The sequence below is a fragment of the Myodes glareolus genome, chromosome 10 (genome assembly GCF_982192425.1).
Source record: "Myodes glareolus chromosome 10, mMyoGla1.1, whole genome shotgun sequence".
In the NCBI taxonomy this organism is placed as follows: domain Eukaryota; kingdom Metazoa; phylum Chordata; class Mammalia; order Rodentia; family Cricetidae; genus Myodes; species Myodes glareolus.
This window is the reverse complement of record NC_142035.1, coordinates 49,008,878-49,025,114: the sequence shown is the minus strand read 5'-3', so window position 1 is coordinate 49,025,114 and position 16,237 is coordinate 49,008,878. Positions and strand designations below refer to the sequence as shown.

Here is a 16,237-nt window from a genome sequence, read left to right as displayed (position 1 = left end):
CCCCTTGCCAAGACCCCCCAAGGTTCCTTTCATGACACTTAGCAACTGATGTGTAGCCATGACTTGTTTTATGGGTACCCCCAGAGTAAGCTATTGAAGGATAAGGCCCAACTTCCTCATTTTCCTGTGGTGTCTAGGACAGGCCCTGCCAGTGGAGGAAGCTTTGTAGGCGGGAATAGATGAATCATTAGGAGGAAAACCACTGACCAGCCACAGATGTCAGAGCCCTAAGCTCCCAACTTGGGAACCACAGAGTCCATGCAGCTGTACACTGGGACAGCTCCCTCTAGAATCCAGTGTCGGGGACCTCCTGCCGCTGCCCTGGGGCAAGCACAGAGCGCAAGTGGTCTTGGGAAGTTAGTGCCGCCTCTCCAGGACAGGAACGCAGGGTTAGCACCGTGCAGACTTGGCCCGCTGGGAGTTGATGGTGATGATGACAGTGCCCCTCCTGCTCCTCCCTCCTCTGACTGTGACTGTGCAGAATCTTATTTCACAACTTCTGAGTCAGGCATGTTCCCATCTCGCCACACTGGTAAACATGAGTACATGGGTACACAGCATGTTCATAAACAGTGACCCTATGTGCCTCCCTGCTTATATATAGTGCACACACACTCTTACCTGCACACGTGCCCGCCTGCGCATACACATGAACACACACACACACACACACCTCTGTGTACACACCATACATACATGTTCTTGCGGTTACCTTCCCCACGTACATACTCATTCACCCTCAGACATTCCTCCACAGACAGCACAGTCCAGACAGTCGCCCCATTATTGACTCGCTCACCCCACTCCTTCTGAACACCCTCCAGTGGTACACTCCCCAAAGTCTCTGCACACAATCATCCAATTTCCGCATATGGCGCCCTGCTGTGTTTCTACCCAGAACCCTACATACCCACCCAGTAAATGTGTAGATGTTCGTGCTCCGCACACTTATGTGTGTTCACGCATGCATCTGCCCTCAGTCTGTTCGTGCTCTTATGTCCACTTAGCATGCGTGTGTTCACATGTTGTCTGTGTGGTTGTGTGGTGTTGGGCATTAAATTCAGGACTTTACACTCCTGCCCCCCTTTCCCCCCGTATATCATTGTACAAGTATTGGCACAACTGGCTTTTCTACCCAACCACCAAGTCACAACCGGAAGGAATGGGCAATAGCACTGAGGAAGTGTATGCTGATTAAGTTTGCACTGCAGACTATCTGAGAACAACGTAAAAGGAGGAAGAGTTATTTTAGCCAGTGGTGTCAAAGAATTGGGTCCATGGTCATGTGGCCCCGTGTGCTTGGCAGAGCATCTCAGCAGCGGGCGTGTATAACCGAGGAACTGATGTGTTGGTAGACAGAAACAAAGGGATGCTGGGTCCTGCCTGGTTCTGTCCCCACCCCACCCCCACTCCTACTTCATTCCTTTGGAGTTTCTACTCCGTGACGTACTCCACCCACACCCTGGGTTAGTCTTGCTGCTCAGTGAATCCTGCCTGGAAATGTCCTCACAAACACAACTGGCGGTCTGCCTTCCGACTCTCTTAGTCAATTGTGAATCTAGCCAAGTAAACAGTGAAGGTGGACCAGTGCCCAGTCCTAGTGTGCAGGTGACAAGCCACAGACGACAATGCGGAAGGTGACGGGGTGTCCTGCTGTGTGCTGAGGGTTAGGGGTGCTGGGCTTCTTGGCACCTGGAGCTCTGGGCTGTGGCCGTGGACCCTTCCAGGGATGAGGCTTTGGGGAACTTGCATCCCAGGGTGGCTGGGCCCCGCCCTCCAACTTAGCTTCACTTCTACATTGGTGTGGTTTCCTCGTTAGAAAGAGCACAGTTTCTTTTATTCACTTCTTATGAAGTCATTTTTCTCCATCTTCAAAGCTGCACGCAAATATTACTGTGTTTTAAAGCGGAGTGTGTGTTTCTCAGCCCACTAGTCAGTTCTCAGCCCCACCTTACTGCAGAACACTCAGCGTACTGGTTACGCATTTGCTATTTTGGCCAATAGAAGAAAAAAAAGATTCCAGGTGACGGGTCAGTGGTCACTGGGGGTGAGGTGGGGTAGACAGTGTAATCGGAGTAGCCATCGGGAGCTCTTTCTCCTATGGATCGGAGTTCTTCTGAACGTAGGAGTCACTTACATGTCTTCCTCAAAATCTGACTTCATAACTAGTGTGCCAGAGACAGCACGTAGCCCTCAGTCCATGAGGATCCCATGATTCATCACTGCCTTCCAGGGCAACAAGCTCACAGGGCAGTCACCCCTCCCTAGAAACACACTCATGCTTTTGTATCTTTTCCCAGAGCATTAAACATTAGCTACAGAAAGAAAGACTAATGTATCCAATGTAGTACTTACTGTTAAGCGGTAGGAAAGCGGTATTCCCCACCCCACCCCCACTCCCACTCCCACGTGGAACTAGCCCTAGCACACAGAGGTGCTGTTTTACTGATCCAGGCCTCTTCCTCCAGACAAGTGGCTTCTCAGTCCCCCACAGACGTGTGCTGAGCATCTGCTCTGTCACGGGCACAGTTGTCAGGAGTCGGAGACACAGCAATAAGCAAAATGGACTGAATTGTGAAATAGAAGCTCATTCAAACAGCAGACACGTATGGAACATGCATGTTACATGTATAGCTTTCTTCAAACACAGTGAGACCCTGTATGCATTCTTGTGGTGTTGTGGGGCTAGGGCTGGGCCCCTTACATGTAGGCAAGTGCCCTTCCACAGAGTTATACCTCACACAGCTGTTTGCGTTCCCAAATGCAAATATCTCAGGTAGAAATTTAAAAAGCAAAGGCAGCTTTATCAGTTTTCGGCCCACAGTCCAAAGACAGTCTATATGTTGATAGCTCCTCGGGTTTGCTCGTGAACAGTGACACCCCACAGAACCACGGCCACACTGAAAATACGGGTTTCCTTAGACTGTTTCACACAGGAGCGCAAACAGGCCGCACAAACAGAAGCAAACCCCACGGAAACTGCCACTCAGAAGGAATCTCGGACAGCCCTTAACTTTTTTTTTTTTAAATGAGAACACTTTTTTTTTTTTAGATTTATTTATTATGTATACAACATTCCTTCCATGTATACCAGCAGGGCAGAGGCCAGAAGAGGGCACCAGATCTCATTATAGATGGTTGTGAGCCACCATGTGGTTGCTGGGAATTCCAACTCAGGACCTCTGGAGGAGCAGTCAGTGCTCTTAACCTCTGAGTCATCTCTCCAGCTCCCTTAACTCTTTTAATAACCTGTTTTCCCTTGAAACTCAAGATTTAGGATCAAGCCAGATGTCACTCGATAGCCCTGACAGTCAGCATAATTTGTTGTGACCTATACAGCCTTCCATGGTCGTGGATCTAGCCATCAGATGGCTCCACAGTGGGATCAGAAGTCTCCTTTCCTTGGATACGATATCCTTAGGTTCCCATTGCCCTCAGGATACCTAAGCGAGCACAGAGTGTTTACTCAGCCCTTAGTTTTCGGAAGGTGTGATTTCATGGCGTTTTTATTCACTGATTTTCACTACAGCTCATCAAAGTGTTGGCAGCAGTGATCATTGATGGTATTATGTGAGGCTTTTCAAATGATTTATTTTATTTTAAGCAGTGTGTGTGTGAGGGGAGGGTATGTGAATGTGATTGCAAGTCCCAGAAGGAGACATCAGATCTCTCTGGAGTTACAGGGGATTGTGAGCCTCCATGTAGGTGCTGGGAACCAAATCCAGGTCCTCTGAAAGATCAGCACCCACTCAACCTCCAAGCCATCTCTCTAGCCCCGGATATTATTATTTGGTTTTGAGACTTTTTGTTTCTTTTAAATACTTTGCAAAAGTTCAAGGGTTTTGTTTTTGCTGTTGTTGTTTGGTTTTTGCCTGGCCACCTTGATATTTTAAACTGTGTCACGGAAAATGTTACATTATCACAGTTTGCTATGGCTGCCTGTAATTCACCTGTGGGTAAGCTGCATCCCCTTCCTCGTTCCTGTCACTTGTCCTTTGGGTTGTTTCCCCATATCTTCATGGTCTTTAAGGGGAGACCTACAGGTAACAGTGATTGGGTCCTTAAGGAAGTGCCTAGCACACACTGATGAGCACTGTCATGCTGCTGGTCCTCCCTGCTGTCCTCCCTGCTGGTCCTCCCTGCTGTCCACCCTGCTGGTCCACCCTGCCAAACTGCTCCCCATCACCAGCAGCAGTAGTGTGTGACACCGACAGGGATACTGTCTGGTTTAGGCCCCAACATGGTGGTGCTGTTCTCTGCCCAGGCCAAAAAGAGCAGGAAATGGTTTCATTGGCAGTGTCAGCCTGGTGACCCCAGGCCCGGCCCATAGGAGTGTGTTTTAACAAGCGCAATTACCAGAACAGAACCTGCAGAGTGAAAGAAAAGCAAGCAAGCAAGCAAAAATAAAATTAAATTTAAAAAAAAGAAACCAACAGAAAAAAACCCTGTTGGAAAATACACAGGGAGATTAAAATAATGTTTGGCACTTACATCACACTTTTAAAATTCTTCAAACGCTTTAGAAACACTAGCTAATTAATTAAGCTGCCGAAATCTGCTTGCAGTTGGTCGAGAGCTCCAGAGGAGCTAAAGAAGGTGGGGGGGGGGGGTGAGGGGAGGAGCCAGCCCTCCCCAGCCCCAGATTTTATTGTCACCTGCCTGGGGTGTGATTACAGGCCTCTGGCTGCACCACAAGAATAGCCTTGCTCCAACTTGTCGTTCGCCCTGAGCGTAGCTCCCTCACCAACCGCTGACTCAGTTCTGTGCTCTGTTGGGGATGAGGTTAATGATAACGGAGCATCCACATCCATGGAACAGATGAAGGAAGAGGCTCGGGGCTTTGCCAGGGTCACAGAGCAAATAAAACCCCTACTTTCTCAGTTCATCAGTGTGTTCCTTCAGCAGATATGTGTTTTTGGGGACCGGGTCTCCCAGGCTGGGCTGGAAATCATAGAGATCCATTTGTCTCCGGAGCCTATTTCTATTAAGGACACGGTATATACCAGGCAGGAGGCTAGACGGTACTTCGTGGATCTGCCATCCTAGTGTTGGGGAAACTAACAGTCGACAGCAGTTTAGATATATAAAGAATACAGCAGTGTGATGGTAGGCTCAGAACTAGAATTTAACTGGCATGTGTACAGCCGGAGTTTATGTATAGCTCTGGAACAGTGACGAAGCAGAGGGCAGATACAGTTCCCTACTTATGTCTGATTGAATGGGAGTCCACTCATGAATACTGAGCTGGCAAAGAGGGCCTGTTCTCGCCCAGGCCTGTCTTCATGCACGTGGTGGTTCCAGTTCAACCGGTCTCCCATGGTTAACTGTAGACTTATTGGAACGTTTATGGCTCCCTGCTATTGGTAGTAGCTGGTGATGTCACTGATGTCCTTCCTGTCTCTTCGAGCCTGTTTCCGCCTTGTGTCTGCCACTTGCCTGGCCACCAGCCCTACCGCTCCTAGGCTGGCTGATGTTGCTGGAGCCCCTGCTTTCTACAGTTCTTCTTTCTTCCCCTGTGGTGTGAGAATCAGGCTGTGTCCGGGCTGGTACTTGTGGATTCTATTTATACCTGCCGTGAAAAGGGGACCTCAAGGGGAGCCCGGGCTGGGGAAGAGAACGAGACAGGACACTGAGCAACTGATGACGGACCTATCCCAGGGCCCTGGGTGCCTGCAGTGAGAGCAGAACTGATCTGTGAACCTCTCTTTTCTTGGGCTCTCTCCCCTTGTCAGTGCAGTAATATCAGGCCATGGACTGGTGGGGAAAGCACACAGCATCTCTTACTCAACCAGTAAGAGAGGCTGCCCAAGGATTCCGCTGCAATGCTGTCTGATAGACAGGACCACAGTAGAAGCCAGTAGAGAGTCCAGCTGGGGACCAAGATCACCTGACTCACTGCTCCTGTCCTGTCACTCCTGCTGTTGTCGTCCTCCCTCTCCTGTACTCATCCTCATCCTCTCTGGGCCACTGAGTCTCTAATGTCTGTGTGTCCAGATGCTCATGTCCCACAGCCACACATTCAGCACACCATCATTCAGGAAGGTAGGTGGGCCACTATGCTTGGATGGCAAGGACTTTATCCACTGAGCTGACCCTGCAGCCCCCAGATGCTGTCTTTTTTTTTTTTTTAAAGATTTGTTTATTTATCTATTTATACAGTATCCTACCTATAGGTCAGAAGAGGGCACCAGATCTCATTATAGGTGGTTATGAGCCACCATGTAGTTGCTGAGAATTGAACTCAGGACCTCTGAAAGAGCAGTCAGTGCTCTTACCTGCTGAGCCATCTCTCCAGCCCCCAGATGCTGCCTTTAACATGCTCACTGGCCTCAGATTGTTCCTGTCAGAAGTGCATCAAGATGGGCTCATGGTAACATTTTACAGATAAACAAGTGAAGGCTAGGGAAGGCTATGGACCATTAAAAAGCCCAAGCTGAAGCCACACTCACATCCCTGGAGCTCTTGGCAGTGAATGAGCACCTGGTCTTCTCTTAGGACGCACTGCTGGCTCCCAGTGATGCAGCCCCATGCTACAGAGCCACGCCGAGGGCCCAGGTTCTCAGCTCTTCTAACGCTGCTGAGAGCAACTTCTCTGCCAGAACTCATTTTCCAGCACAGAATCTACCTCTTTGAAAAGCACCACAGATATCGAGGTCTCTTATTTCTGCCTCTCTGCTGAGTTTATTTCCTTGGTGGGGAATCCAGGTTCCCGTTCTAACTGGCAAACTCAGATTTAAATTCCAGAGCCCAGCTCAGACGCGACACCTCCACAAAGGGCTTGGGCACTCTGCTGCTCTCAGCTAGGTGACTTAGCACTCTGTGCCCTGTTTTCCTGCTTATTAGTCTTGGGTTCCAGGTCCACATGTAGATTAAACATGTTACCATATGCAGTGTACTGAACTCAGTACCATTATGTGTGCTCAATGAGTGAAAATCACTGATGAACTTGAACTTGCAGGATCCCTTAAGGTGAATCATAGCTGTCATCTGTCTTTTCAGGTGCTGCAGGGGAGGACCTGAAGGTGATTCAGCCTGAGAAGTCAGTGTCTGTTGCTACTGGAGAGACGGTCACTCTGAACTGCACTGTGACCTCCCTGAGACCCTTGGGTCCCATAAAGTGGTTCAGAGGAACAGGGCAAAGTCGACAACTAATCTACGCTTTCTCAGGAGAAAAGTTTCCTCGAGTTACAAATGTTACAGATACAACCAAGAGAAACAACTTGGACTTTTCCATCCGCATCAGTAACGTCACCCCAGCAGACGCCGGCACCTACTACTGTGTGAAGATAGATATGACAGGCACCGACATTCAATCTGGAGGGGGAACAGTGCTCTATGTGCTTGGTAAGTAAACCTGTGCCTTCTTCATCCCCTGATGTGTAGCAGCAGGTCAGAGAACAGCATCCCCTGTCACGTGAGTGTGGCTCACAGCAGGAGCAATGGGAAAGCATGGTCACGATCTGACCTCAACCTTGAGCAGATCAGAGAAGCCAAGGCCAGTTGTTTGCTCAAGGCTCCAGTGCCAGCAAGTAAGAGGACATCTGCACCCTTCATCTGCCCGACCCACACCCCTCATCTGCCCATCCCACACCCCTCATCTGCCCGACCCACAGTCCTCTCTTTCCCTTCCACATGGGTCGTGCTACCAGTGAGAGCTGGAGTGTAGACCAGAATACAGAACCCGGCCAGGCTCCTTGCTGCCCAGGCACTAAGCATCTCCACAGGTGAGCCAGGTACACAGGAGGTACCAAGGAAGTGCTGAGCCTGTAGGAAAGCCAGTCTTTGCATGCATCACTTACACAAAGATTCAAGATGCCCTTCCGTTCAGAACTTGAGGCCCGTTAGTGACAGCAAAACTTCTCCTAAATGTCAGTCAGGTTCATATTCCATATCATGACACAAAAGGCCATTGTGTAAATGGCTGCCTTTTATTCCAGCATCCAGAAATTCCACAATTTACTGTAGTCTTTTGCTGATAGATAGTTCACTTCTTCCTAGTTGTAGATTTTGAAAACAATGTTGACTCATTCTACTTGTCTAGGACAGAGACACCCACTACAAGAGGCCTACTACATCACATAGTGTGTTCATTTTAACTTGTGTGCATGTTACCAGCTTCCCCTCCAGGTAGCAGCCAGCGCTCCTCGCCATCCACCTCTTCACAGAAGCAGAGCAGGTAGCTTGTCCTGACTTTGCAAGTAGGACAAAGATGCCAACTTCCCAGGTAGTGTGTCACTTGCCTAGGCACCAGCTAACAAGTGACTTCCTGCCTCATGTCACATCTTTATCCTAGCATTTTCTCCTTAAACCAGAGCTGTAAGTGTCCAGGGTGTGTTAGGACACTGGCGCCTTAAGAAGCCATGATGGATTACCCAAGACCTTGAAGTTTGGAGCAAGGTTTGGCTTCTGTCAAGTCCACAGTTTCTCTCTTTGTAAATGACAACAGTGATGGTCCCCATTCTGGATTCTATGAGCATCAAGATGTTAACAAAGCCCTAGATGGGGTGTGTGTCAGGGTCATTACTGAGTATCAGAAGTGCAGTGTCCAGGAGGATAGAGTCTAACTGTCTGAAACCATATTCCAGATGAGCCACTCCCTTGCCTGTGTCCTGGACAAACCCCTCCACATAGCACCTTAGTGGCCTCACCTGCCCATGACCCTCTCACATAGTATGTGGTCGGAACTGACGCAGTGACATCATGTCAGACACTTAGAATAGTGCCTGGCCTATAGGAACTGTCCCATCAGTAGGAACTGTATTGAGCTGTGTCTGTGTGACCTTGGATAGGCCATTTCCCTTCCCAGGCCTCAAGTGTTGGTGGGATTGGGATGAGTTCGTGGCTTTCCATCTGTCTGCTTGTGTGACTCATCTAAGAAACTGAAAAACATCACACATCCCATATCTACCCTAGAAATTCTGCTGTAATTGACTTGACACGGATCTGAAGTGTGTGCGCACGTGCACGTGTGTGTGTGTGCGTGTGCATGTGCATGTGTGTTATCATATCTATATGCATGAGCAGAGGACCAAGGAGATTGTTTTGTGTCCTGTTATATTACTTTTTGCCTTGTTCCCTTGAGACGGGGTCTCTCACAGATCCTGGCCCTAGGCTCGTGACCGGCAGAGCCCTGTGATCCTTCTGTGTCCACACCACTCCCATAACACTAGGGTTATAGGCACATACCATCATGTCCAGCCTTATTTAAAACATGGATTCTAAGGATTTGAACTCAGGTCCTCATGCTTTCTCAGCAAATACTCTTACCTTCAGATCCATCTGCACAGCTTGCATCTGAAGATTCTCACCACAGCCAGGCTGAGATACATGTCCTGAAATCACAGAAGAAAAGCTGTGGCTTTTATTTTTCCCCTGGCAAAGTTGGGTCCCGTGAAGCTGGTGCTCAAAACCCTTTTATGCCATAGAACAGCGTGTGTTCTGGGTCCCAGTGATGAGCAGAGTGATGTCCAGGAGCTGGCCCCAGAGGACTGGAGATGTAGCCCACAAAGCTCTGCCAGCCGTGCTCAGATCCCTAGGAGAGGGACCTGCCTGACTTATACATGGAACCAAACAAACCTCCCGTCTTCAGCTCAGACCCTCTCTGCCTCGATGACCCCCACCCCCAATACACAGACTCTTTCTCAGTGCTCCATGCTTCCTAAATGACTTATCTGAATGAAACACCTGTGACCCCACCGGGGTTCTGAAGCTGCTGCCCTAACTCAGGTCCTGAGAGGGATTACTACAAAAGAGGAAAGAACCAAAATGTGGCTTTGTTGTGCCTTCTGACTGCCAAAGAATAAATGTGTAGTTTCAGAACTAAAGATAGCAGTCATAGCTGCTATTTATTAAACACCTATTGTATGCCAGAAGTCATGTTTACATCGCCTTCCCAGGGCGATGTTAATTGTCCTCCTTTGTACAAAGGAAACCCAGATGCTAAGAGGATTTGTAAAATACTAAACTAATCATCTGAATGGAAGAGTTGAGTCTCACTCGCTATCTTCGTACCTTTGGCTAGTCTCACTATTCAGAGCCTTGTCCTACAGAAGGAGTTCATCCTAGATACACCTTTATGGGCTGGAGAGCGCAGAGGGAGCAACCAGTGTCAGGCTCCCAAGAACTCAGTAGATGGCAACTTCAGTTGTTTCTCAGTACTCATGGGATGCCCAAATTAAAAAATGTTCAAGGCCCTCATCCAAGGTGGGGGAGACTTGCGTGTAGCCTACACACATCCTGCCGTCTATTTTAAGTCATCTCTGGATTTCTTATAATACCCCATATGATGCAAATGCTATGTAAATAGTTGTTTAGGGAATAGTGACAAGAAAAAAAAATCTGTCACTATTTAGTATAGATGCAGCTTTTTCGACAATATTTTACATTTGCGGTTGGTTAGCTTTAAGCACAGGGAGCCCCGGGAGTTGAGAGGATGGTGCTGCAGCCCTCCACCTCTCAAGGATCTTAAAGCTGCTGCTGTCTTGATGATAGAACTTCTTCAAAGGACACCTTCCTTCTGTGCCCTCAACATATTAGGTGGATATTAGGGAGCAAGTTATGTGTTCACACATGGAACAGTGGCATTTGCTGTCTGGAAATGGTGTTGGGTGATAATGAGCATTTGGATTAATACCCAAGGGACACCACCGCCCTCCTAGTCAGTCATGGGTGCTTTCAGGACCGAAGTCCTTCTGCTTGCTTGGTGGGGCTGCTCACTGTCTGTCTGGTAGCTGTCTGTCTCTTTAATTAGAAATCAAGGAACCACTTTGACTTTTTTTTCCTAACACACAGGTGATCTCTTTTTCCAACCGTAAACAAAAGCCCTTCAGATTTTTTTTTTTTTAAAAAATCTTTAGCCTCGCTCCCTTTCAAATGTGGGACTTGGCATGGGTGAGACCTACTAGGATGTGTAGAGAGAAAAGAAACGCCATTGAGTGAACCCCTAAGTTCTTACAGGGAGAACATAAGAATGAAGTCTAGGGCTGGAGAGATAGTTGGTAGTTAAAGAGTCTGTACCACTCTTACCAAGGCCCTCGTTCAGTTGCTGGCAACCACATGGTGACTCACAACCACCTGTGACGCCAGCTCCAGGGGATCCAATGTCCTCCTCTGGCCTCTGCAGGGACCCACTCACGTATAGACCCATTTAAAACAATTTTAATTTTTTAATAAAAATTTGGGTCAAGGTCAGATCCATGTGTTGTGTTTGAGAAGCATCTCTGTGTGTCTGTCACCCAAAGCAGAAAGTTCCCAGGGCCTCATTTCATCCTCACTGCGTCCAGAAAGGAGAAACATTGCCACCCGTTTCTCAGGCGTGGCTCTGGGAGGGACTCACATCTCAGAGCAGCCACTGGGTTCCACCTTCGTGGCCAACCTACAGTGTCGTTTGTTTCCTGTGCTTCTGTCTGCAAACACTTTCTCTGGGTTGGCCAAGATTCCAGGAATGCGGTTAGGAGTAGTTCAAGCAAAGGATGAGGTAGGCCAGCCATCCCCGTGTGTGCCCAGATCATGGAAACCCTCAGTGCAGAGAAGACTTAGCTCTCGGGCCTGGAGCTCCTGGCCTTGCCTTACTGTCTGCCTTGCTCATTTCATGGAACCTTTGCTAAGGACAGGGCCGTCCCAGCTTTACCGGGATGAAGATTAATGACCAGTGTCACCAGGCTGGAGGTACAGTTTAGTGTGAGAACATGTACTTAGTGTACAAACGCCTGCGTCCCATCCCTAGAGAGCTAATAGTGATGCTACTGTCTAGGCAGGTTGCTTACCCCATCTCTCCCTTCGCTTGGCCTTCACCATCGTATCTCTTGTCTATAAATGCTCCTCTAGCCAAACCTTCTGCACCGGTGGTATCCGTCCCAACAAGCAGGGTCACACCTGGGCAGACAGTGAACTTCACCTGCAAGTCTTATGGCTTCTCTCCCCGGAATATCACCCTGAAGTGGTTCAAAGATAAGAAAGAACTCCCCAGCTTCCAGACCATCGTGGACCCTGAGGGACAGAGTATCTCCTACAACATCTCCAGCACAGCCCAGGTGGTCCTGAACTCCAGGGACATTCATTCTCAGGTCATCTGCCAGCTAGACCACAACACCTTGGAAGGACGCCCTCTTCGTGGGATTGCTAACTTGTCAGACATCATCCGAGGTAGATGTCCTTGACTTCTAGCCCAAACACACAGCAGCCATTAATTACCCTATGACTAGCACCGTGATGGTAGTTGCGTTTACTTTACCAACAGCAACTCCAATTGCTGGGCACCTAGTGTGAGCCACACCCCCCTTCCCTGGTACTTTCGTTTATTTTGCTCTTGTACCTGTATTCCCACTCCATGCCAGAAGCTGCATGCATCGACTTCATTCGTTATCACCCTAACAGTAGCTACCAGTGCCCAGACCAGGCATCTACTGTGCTCTGGGAGCCCAGCTTACTGACTCCATTCCCATTCAGATCCACGGTGTTTGAGTGCCTGATGCATGCATGGCAGTCCTGTGTCCGCTATGGTGGGAGCGGCTCAACTCTGCAGGCCCCTCCTCTGCGACTTAAGGTTAGAGCTTCTGCCTGTACTGTTTCAGTTTCTCCCGTCCTGGATGTCACCGAACAGCCCACAAGGGCAGGGAACCAGGTGAACATCACCTGCCAGGTGCAGAAGTTCTACCCCAGCAAACTCCGGCTGACCTGGCTGGAGAATGGAAACGTATCACGGATAGACGAGGCCTCGAATGACACAGTGAACAGGGATGGGACCTATAACTGGACAAGCTGCCTCCTGGTGAACACATCTGCCCATAGAGAGAACGTGGTGGTCACATGCCAGGTGGACCATGATGGGAAGCCAGCGATCGCCAAAAACTATACCGTGAGGGTCCTGCACCAGAAGGAGCAGGGCATGGACGCTACCCTTGGTGAGGCTTCCACTCCCATTGACTGGCTTTTTTTTTTTTTACTTTATCTTGATGTTATCTGTTTTTAAATGTTAAAGGCATATGTAATGCTTATCATAGGACAGTCTAGAAGTCTATAAACTAAGCACAAGTTTAAAGTGGGATCCTTTTCTCTCATACCCCTAGAGTCAGCACTGTTCAGAGTTTGGTTCCTATCTTGTCTTTTGACACAGTGTGCCAAAGAAGAGGGAAGGAAAGAGGGCCGGTCTTTGCTTGCATCCTGCCTCCTGTCTACTTCACATAACAACTGTCCCTGTGGTTCCTCCCTACCCCTCGCTCTTTCTGGCCTCTGCTCCTTGCCCTGTACTTGCTTGTGCCCCCTCCACTTCCTGTAGATGCTGGTGGTTTGGCTCAAGGACGCCAGTACTGCCAAGGGCATCCTCGTTCACACTGTCGCCAAACGGCTGTTTCCACGCTGTTTCCAGGCCAAGGTGTGTGTGTCTAGGACAGTGCCGTGCTCCACCGTTCTGTGACAGTGCGCCAGCGGTGTCACCTCAGCCCCTCCGCGTGCTGTCAATCAAGAGCCCTTCTTTTTGAAAGCGGCCACATGCACAGGCTTTGTGGCTGTGTCCCATGGTCTGTCCCCGCCACAACTGATACTTTGTACATAGCAGAGGCTCTGAAGGGAACAGAGCAGGGGCCATTTTCCCGCTCCATCCTTCAGAGATGACTCAGGAAACCCTCAGACCCACGTTGTGCTCCTTTGAGACCTTTGAGGTTCTTATAGGATGTATAGAACTGGCAGGTAGGAAATGGTGACATCCGCACTGGCTCTATCGCCAACTTGCTGGGTGATCTTGGACCAGTCGGTGTCTCTCTCTGAGCCTCTGCTGTTGTGGACATGCTGAAAGGGAATAGATTTTATCCCTCAGTTGGTAGGGGCCATGACTGTCTTCCTTAACCCTGTGGCTTCGGAACACATGAAGCATAGCAGGGAATCATTAAAAACCTTGAGGGAGTATGAAAGGTCAGGCAGGTGCTTTGTCAGGTCATCGTGGTGCTGTGGAACAAGGTAGACATTAGTGCTGGCCTCAGTAGTCGAGGAAAGGGCAGGGGAACACAGTTCCACCAATGCAGGTGAAGACGAGTTGGGGCCCTGATTTGAGTTCATGTCTCTGTGTCACGGAGCCCTGCTCTTGACAGTACCGTTCTATGGCCTAGGACCTGCCTGGCCCGTGCCGTGAGCTCCTGCCACAGACACACACACTGCGGGTTAGGTCCTGGGCACAGAAAGTGTGGAGCCCTGAACGCTCTGCAGAGCCGTGCCAGTAGCCCGTCCTCCACTCTCAGACAGTCGCCGGCTTGGGTTCCAGGGCATCTGTCCTGCTGCTGTGGCAGATGAGAAGGGATGGGCTTGCATTCCTCAGGGTTGGGAGAATGGTTTCCGCTGGTGACCTGTAGCTGCTTTGTCTGTGACTGCCAGCAGCGTGTGTTCTGTAGTGCTCGTGAGAGACCTGCATGGGTGGGTAGGCAAGCCTAGACATCTGAGGCGAGCCAGCCAGATGCCCACAGCTATGGAGGACAGGTGAGAAGGAGGCGGGCTTTCATGTTTTCTGCTTCTGAGTTGCATACATGAAGTCCTTCTTGCTTGTCCTCAGGTAATGACCCTTCCGGCAAGAACATCTTCATCGCGGTGGGCGTGGTGTGCGCCTTGCTAGTAGTCCTGCTGATGGCAGCCCTCTACGTCCTCCGGATCAAGCAGAAGAAAGGTGGGTGGGATCTCTTCTTTCTCTCCGGGTGGTTCTTCTCACAGGATGGCCACTGGCATCTTAAGGGTATGTAACTTCCAGTGACAAGAAGACCAGAGGGTAGCCCTGGGGTTGATGGAACAGCTTCACCATGCTGGAATCTAGGAGAATCGCTCCTCAGCCTTCTTCCCTCACTGCCTCGGGTCTCGTGTTCTCATGGGATGGCTTCTAAGGTGGTAGGAAACAGGGAACTGCCAGGGTGACAAGGGAGACCTCAGGAACTCTTCCTGCCAGCCTCAGAGAGGAAATGCCTGAGCAGCCTCCAGCCTTCCATGTCCCTTACATATGTGCAGGCTCCATGTTACCAGATTCCCCAGTTAGTTCTCCCAACTATCCCCAAGGGAATGACAGTGGGAGAGACAGCAGAGTTTCCATGTAAGATATTAGGCAGGTGCCTGGATACACAGTGCTTAATAAAGGCAGCTCCTACAGCCAGCGTCATATATAAGCCCCTCCCAGGAGAGGCCCCTCACAGCAGCAAGGTACATGACCTTAAACTCCACAGGAGATGTAACATGAGTGCCGGCTTGTTGGGGTATGTTACAAGGAGAAGGTGCGAGTTCCAGGCCAGGCATCTTTCCCTTGGGTGTGCACATGTGTATATGTGTGGTTATGGCCGTGCAAGGCCTCTAGCCCTGAAGCCAGCAAACAGTCTCCAGACCATTGTTTCAGACTCATCATCCTAGCCCCCACCGGACTCCCTCCCCCCATCTGAGATTGCTTCAGTGTTGTATTTGGGCCACAGTCACAGTAGAGGAAACTGGCAGGGGGCACGCAGTTCTTCTGACTTGTTCGAGGGCACACCGCTAATCAGGGGCACAGATTTGGAGGGTAGCTAAGAGGCTCAAGTGAACTGCCATGTAAGAGCAGGTCTGCTACATTCTGGGACCCACCGGTACCCATCTTCTTCCCTCTGCTGGAGGAGACTGTTTTGTGCTGGTTTTCCATAATGTTTATAGATGTAACATTTTATCTCAACTCAGCACACCCCTTTATATCCATTTGAAACCATTTGAAACTCCGAGGTTTTCTGTTTTATGTTCTGTTCTCTTTGCTGTTAAAAAATGCCTCATGAACCACAGCCTGAACACAAGCACCGTCCAGAGCTGCCATTCTGCAGCCGTGTGTCTGCTTAGGAGGGACAGAGTGGCCCACCAGTCTCCCATCCCTTCGGCACCCCTCAGGCTGTGTCCCACAGTTTCTGCCCCATCTGGACCAACTCATCTCTGAAACAGCAGCCACGCCTCAAGTCCTGTCTGAGGACTTGAGCTCTCGGTTATTTTTTTGCCGGACTGTTTCCAGAGTGCCTTGAGAGAGTCACACAGGAGGGGCCCCTGCTCCACTCGAGGTAGATATTGGTGAAGTCCCAGCCGAGGTAGGCATTGGTGATGTCCCAGCCATCCTTCCGGAGGCCCGGCACCAAGTGTGTGCAAGGTGCTCATGGGAGCTCACTGTTGTGTGGCTCAGCATCCAAGCCTAAGAGATCAGGGGAGACATAGCAGCCTGGAGGACTGTGAACACAGGCACTGAGAGGTGAGTGTGTGCAGA

At 49.8% G+C, this 16,237-nt stretch overlaps 1 protein-coding gene across 4 annotated transcripts in view; it reads left to right on the top strand.

Moving 5' to 3' along the window:
* The window catches only part of Sirpa (signal regulatory protein alpha), a 38,043-nt gene that overhangs the window by 9,889 nt on the left and 11,917 nt on the right, over positions 1 to 16,237 (top strand). For 3 of the 4 annotated variants that reach the window (XM_087911208.1, XM_087911207.1, XM_087911209.1), the window contains 4 exons: positions 7,000 to 7,344; positions 11,827 to 12,144; positions 12,573 to 12,902; positions 14,540 to 14,650. In XM_087911208.1, the coding sequence (XP_087767334.1) occupies positions 7,000 to 7,344; positions 11,827 to 12,144; positions 12,573 to 12,902; positions 14,540 to 14,650 (1,104 nt within the window). The remainder of the gene's footprint in view (positions 1 to 6,999; positions 7,345 to 11,826; positions 12,145 to 12,572; positions 12,903 to 14,539; positions 14,651 to 16,237) is intronic. The other variant, XM_087911210.1, reaches the window with a different exon arrangement.